The following is a 5,171-nucleotide window of genomic DNA, read 5'->3' as shown; positions in this document are numbered from 1 at the left end:
TTGCTGGATCAAGAAGGAGGAGACGTCTCCCGTCCCGTACGTGTGTTGAACGCGGAGGTGCCGTCCGTTCGGCGCTTGGTCATCGGTGATTTGGATCACGTCGTGTACAACTACATCATCACCGTTCTTTGAACGCTTCCGCACGCGATCTACAAAGGTATGTAGATGCATCCGATGGCTCGTTGCTAGTTGAACTCCTAGATGGATCTTGGTGAAACGAGTAGGAAAAATTTTGTTTTCTGCAACGTTCCCCAACAGCACGAACCAGGAAAAGCACTACTGCTACATTAGCTATAGCTAACTTAGCTATAGCGCTGGCTGACAAAACGCGCTACTGCTAAGTTAGCTATAGCGCATGTCCTGAAAGCATGCTGCTGCTATGCCTTTCTCCTTTATTTGTACTTTTCATTTATTTTCCTTCACATTTTCTTTTTTCCTTCCCCCTTTTCTATTTCTTTCATTTTCATTTACTTTTCTATATGTTTTTCATTTTATTTTCCTTTCATTAGCAGTAGCGCTTTCTGCGTAAAACACGCTGCTACAACAAACTTAGCAGCAGCGCAGTTTGCTTAAGCTCGCTACTACTATTGGTAGCCTGGCAAGGACACCAGGGGAATTATAGTTGTAGCGCTTCTTCCCTGAGATGCGCTATTGCTATAAATTTAGTTGCAGCGCGTTTGTTCGCCACGCGCTAGAGGTAAGTAGTAGTAGCGCATCTTTTTGACCAACGTTGCTGGTAAGATTCTGTGTATAAGGTTTTCCCTAGTAGTGATAGTATTTTGAATAGTAGACACATTGTCATGTTGACTACTATGTGGTATCCATCGTACCTCTTCCATTATGCATATTGCATCATGAATGATCCTTGGTCTTTACAAACGCTCGATGCTGAACTACCCATGTTACATGTTAGCAGGATGGTTAGACCCGCTGGTCATGGCCATGGTGGCAACACTCCACCACTGCCTGAATTCATGGCTGGAAGGATGCAACAGTTTGAGCTAAATCGTCAATTCATGGAAGGAATAATGGCTCAGTTTCCTCGCCCCAACATGAATCAACAACTAGCCCTAATAACTCTGCACGATTTCATGTGCCTCAACCCTACTATCTACCGCAGCTCAACACAGCCTCTGGATGCTGATGACTGGCTCCACAACATCACGTATGAATTGGAGTCTGCTAGTGTGGCCCCTGCTAGTTATGTCACCTTCGCATCCTTCTTCCTCAAGGGTTCTGCTGCTCAATGGTGGGACAGCCACAGGCGTGCCCTACCTGCTGGAACAGTCATCACTTGGCCGGATTTCCATGCTGCCTTCCGTGATGGTTTCATTCCTCAGGGAATCATGGACAGGAAGAAGTGTGAGTTTCGCAACCTCACCCAAGGCAACAAGTATGTAGATGCTTATCAGCGGAAATTTTTGGACTTGTCATGTTATGCTGAAGAAGACATTGCAACTGATGCTCGTAGGCAAGAAAAGTTCTGTGATGGACTTCACCCTAATATCAAGCTAGCACTGCTCGTTCATGACTTTGCCGACTTCGCCACCTTGGTGAACAAGGTTATTCAAGTTGAAACTGGTATGCAGGAACATCAGGGATCCCTTAGGTGTAGCCGTGACACTGGCTCATCTTCGGGCCCGTCAGCGCAGAAGCATCGGATATGGACTCCCCATAGCATGTATCGTCCCACTGCACCTGCTCCAAGACAGTCTTATGCTGCATCGCGTCTCCCTCCTACACCAACGAGGTAGCATCTTCGGACTGCACCAGCTCAAGCTCCTTCTCTCAATCCCAATGATGGTTTGTGCTTCAAGTGTGGCCTTCCAGGTCACCGTTCGAGGAATTTTCCTTAGAATCAGAAAAGTTTCCAGGCACTCAAGGACAAGCTGACTTCTGCCCCAGTGCTTGCTCCCCCTGATTCTCGCAAGACTTTTTCATCTATTGTGATGCTTCACGACAAGGATTAGGTTGTGTCCTAATGCTAGAGCGCAGAGTGATTGCTTATGCCTCCCGTCAAGTGCGTCCTCACGAAGAATACTACCCAAGCTTGCTATGGTTATCTATGCATTGAAGCTATGGCGATAGTACCTTCTCAGTAATCGTTGCGAGATATTCACCGATCATTAGCGTCTGAAGTACATGTTTACTCAGCCAGATCTGAACCTCCTCAAGCAACGATGGATGGAAGCTATTGCTGACTACAACTGCGATATATCCTATACCCCTGGCAAGGCTAATGTCATGGCCGATGCCCTCAGCCGCAAGTCATATTGCAACAATCACATGGTCTACAAAGCTCAACCCCGCCTTTATGAAGAGCTATGCAAGCTGAACCTTCAACTAGTTCCACAGGGTTCTTTGAATAACCTTGTTTTGGAACCAAATCTTATAAAAGCAATCAAGTCTGCTCAAGCCAAAGATGCTCATGTTGATTTGATGGAAAAGGATCTTGCCTTAGAGAAATCCAGAGATTTCTCACTTGGTGAAGATGGAACCTTATACATCAGAGATCATATTGTAGTACCCCGGTTCGAGCTTATGATAGAGAAGGTGATGAAAGAAGCACATGACACCCCTCTCTCTATTCATCCGGGAAGTACCAAAATGTACTTAGACATTCGTCAGAAGTACTGGTGGTCTAAGATGAAGCAAGACATTGCTCGATATATCGAAGAGTGTGACGTTCGCCGTCGCTTCAAAGCAGAACATCAGAAACCAGGTGGACTTGTGCAATCGCTTCCGATTCCTGAATGGAAGTGGGATAAGATACAAATGGATTTCTTCACTAGCCTTGCCAAGTCTCAGAAAGGTAACGATGCTATCTTTGTCGTCATCGACCAATTCTCAAAAGTTGCACACTTTCTGCTAGTCAAGGAGACTATTACTGCTAGTCAATTAGCAAACTTGTATATCTCCAGAATTATGTCTCTCCATGGCATTCCGAAGGAGATTAGTTCAGACCATGGCAGCATTTTCACTACAATGTTCTGGGATAGTTTCCAAGATGCAATGGGAACTCATATTACCTGGAGCACTGCTTATCATCCCCAATCCCAAGGCCAAGTCGAGAGAGTCAATCAAATTCTTGAAGAAATGCTTAGGGCTTGCGTTATTTCTTTCGGCAAGAAGTGGGAAGAATCTCTCCCTTATGTGGAGTTCTCTTATAACAATAGCTACCAAGCCAGCTTGAATATGGCACCGTTTGAAGTGCTCTATGGACGTAAGTGTCGAACCCCTCTGAATTGATCAGAAACTGGGGAACGGACGCTCATTGGTCCAGACATTATTCAATAAGCTGAAGAGCAGGTTCGCATTATCCAGGATAATCTCAAGGCGGTCCAGTCCCGCCAGAAGAGAAACTATGACCGGAAACACTGGGGATCAACTTATGAACCTGGTGAACAAGCTTATCTGCGTGTCACTCCTTTGAGAGGCACTCATCGGTTCAGAGTCAAAGGCAAGCTAGCTCCATGCTACATTGGTCCCTTCCGTCTTCTGGTCCGTCGTGGGATGGTGGCTTATCAACTGGAGTTGCCCCCTCGGTCTCTCACGTCCATGACGTCTTGCACGTGTCGCAACTTCGTCGTTGCTTCAAGGACCCGGAACGTGAAGTGGATCCGGAATTGATTGAAGGTCAAGATGATCACACTTATAAAGAGAATCCGATCCGCATTCTTGAAGAAGCTGAACATCGAACCCGCCAGAAGGTTACCAAGTTCCTCAAGGTGCAATGGTCGAATCATACTAAAGATGAAGCCACTTGGGAACGCGAGGATAACCTCCATGCTGAATATCCCGATCTTTTACCTTCTACCTCTTAATTCTCGGGATGAGAATTTCTTTTAGAGGGGGAGAGTTGTAACACCCCAGTGTAATGATGCTACAGTAATCACTAGGGTTAAGTTAATCATTTTGCTAAACAAGTGTTTGATCATCATTTTCTCATGTCTCTTAGAAATTCCCCTTTGAATGCAAATTCAAATGCTAAGTGAAATTCAAAGTTTCTCAAACATGAAAACAAAAATGTTCATCATGTGCCAAATAATCCATAACTAATATTGGTAGTGAACCAACATTTTTGCAAAGTGTTTAAGTGCACTAAACTATTTAAAACAGTGGCTAAAACAATAGATTAAATGCCTTTTTAATTTGTAAAAATTGCAAACTATTTCAAAAGCCTCACAATATTTTTGTGGCAGTGCCAACTATTTCAATATAATTATGTGGCCAAGTCCCACATTTTCAGAATCCTTTTTGGCAGCTCAAATATTGCAAAGCAATTCCTGTAAAAACAAAAGAGTAAAAGTATATGAAAAAGGGAAAATGAGAAAGAGGCCCTTGCCCCTACTCGGCCTTAACCCACCCCAGCTGGCCGGCCCACCCAACCCCCTGGGTCGTCATCCCTGTTTGACCGGCCCCGTCACTATAGGGGCGGGACCGCCCTATATCGCCTCGCCGTAGATACGTCAATTTTGCATCATGCTTTTATATCGATATTTATTGCATTATGGGTTGTTATTAGACATTATGTCACAATACTTGTGCTTATTCTCTCTTATTTTACAAGGTTTACATGAAGAGGGGGAATGCCGGCAACTGGAATTCTGGGCTGGAAAATGAGCAAATATTAGAGACCTATTCTGCACATCTCCAAAAGTCCTGAAACTTCACGGGGGCATGTTTCAGAATATATAAAAAATATTGGGCGAAAGAAGTACCTAAGGGGGCCCACACCCTGGGCACGAGGGTGGGGGCACGCCCCCCTTCCTCATGGGCCCCCTGGTGGCCCTCCGATGCCCATCTTCTGCTATGTGAGGTCTTTCGTTCAGAAAAAAAATCATAAGCAACCTTTGGGGAAGAAACTCCGCCGCCACGAGGTGGAACCTTGGCAGAACCAATCTAGGGCTTCGGCAGAGCTGTTCTGCCGCGGAAACTTCCCTCCGGGAGGTGGAAATCATCACCATCGTCATCACCAACGATCCTCTCATCAGGAGGGGGTCAATCTCCATCAACATCTTCACCAGCACCATCTCATCTCAAACCCTAGTTCATCTCTTGTATCCAATCTTTGTATCCAAACCTCAGATTGGTACCTGTGGGTTGCTAGTAGTGTTGATTACTCCTTGTAGTTGATGCTAGTTAGTTTACTTGGTGGAAGATCATATGTG

General features: G+C 45.2%; 1 protein-coding gene across 1 annotated transcript; it reads left to right on the top strand.

Moving 5' to 3' along the window:
* The first annotated feature begins 917 nt into the window (after positions 1–917).
* Positions 918–1,754, top strand: LOC147965782 (uncharacterized). Its single transcript, XM_087530603.1, has one exon. The coding sequence runs from the start codon at positions 918–920 to the stop codon at positions 1,752–1,754; it is 837 nt and encodes a 278-aa protein (XP_087386729.1).
* The last annotated feature ends 3,417 nt before the right edge of the window (positions 1,755–5,171 follow it).

Source organism: Triticum urartu, chromosome 6A (genome assembly GCF_056163025.1).
Source record: "Triticum urartu cultivar PI428250 chromosome 6A, HENAU_Tu73, whole genome shotgun sequence".
Classification (NCBI taxonomy): domain Eukaryota; kingdom Viridiplantae; phylum Streptophyta; class Magnoliopsida; order Poales; family Poaceae; genus Triticum; species Triticum urartu.
The sequence above is the reverse complement of the archived record's forward strand: the minus strand, read 5'-3'. Positions and strand labels throughout refer to the sequence as shown.

Excerpts from the sequence above, each read along its gene's own strand:
- LOC147965782 (XM_087530603.1), top strand. The coding sequence starts at position 918 with ATGGTTAGACCCGCTGGTCATGGCCATGGTGGCAACACTCCACCACTG.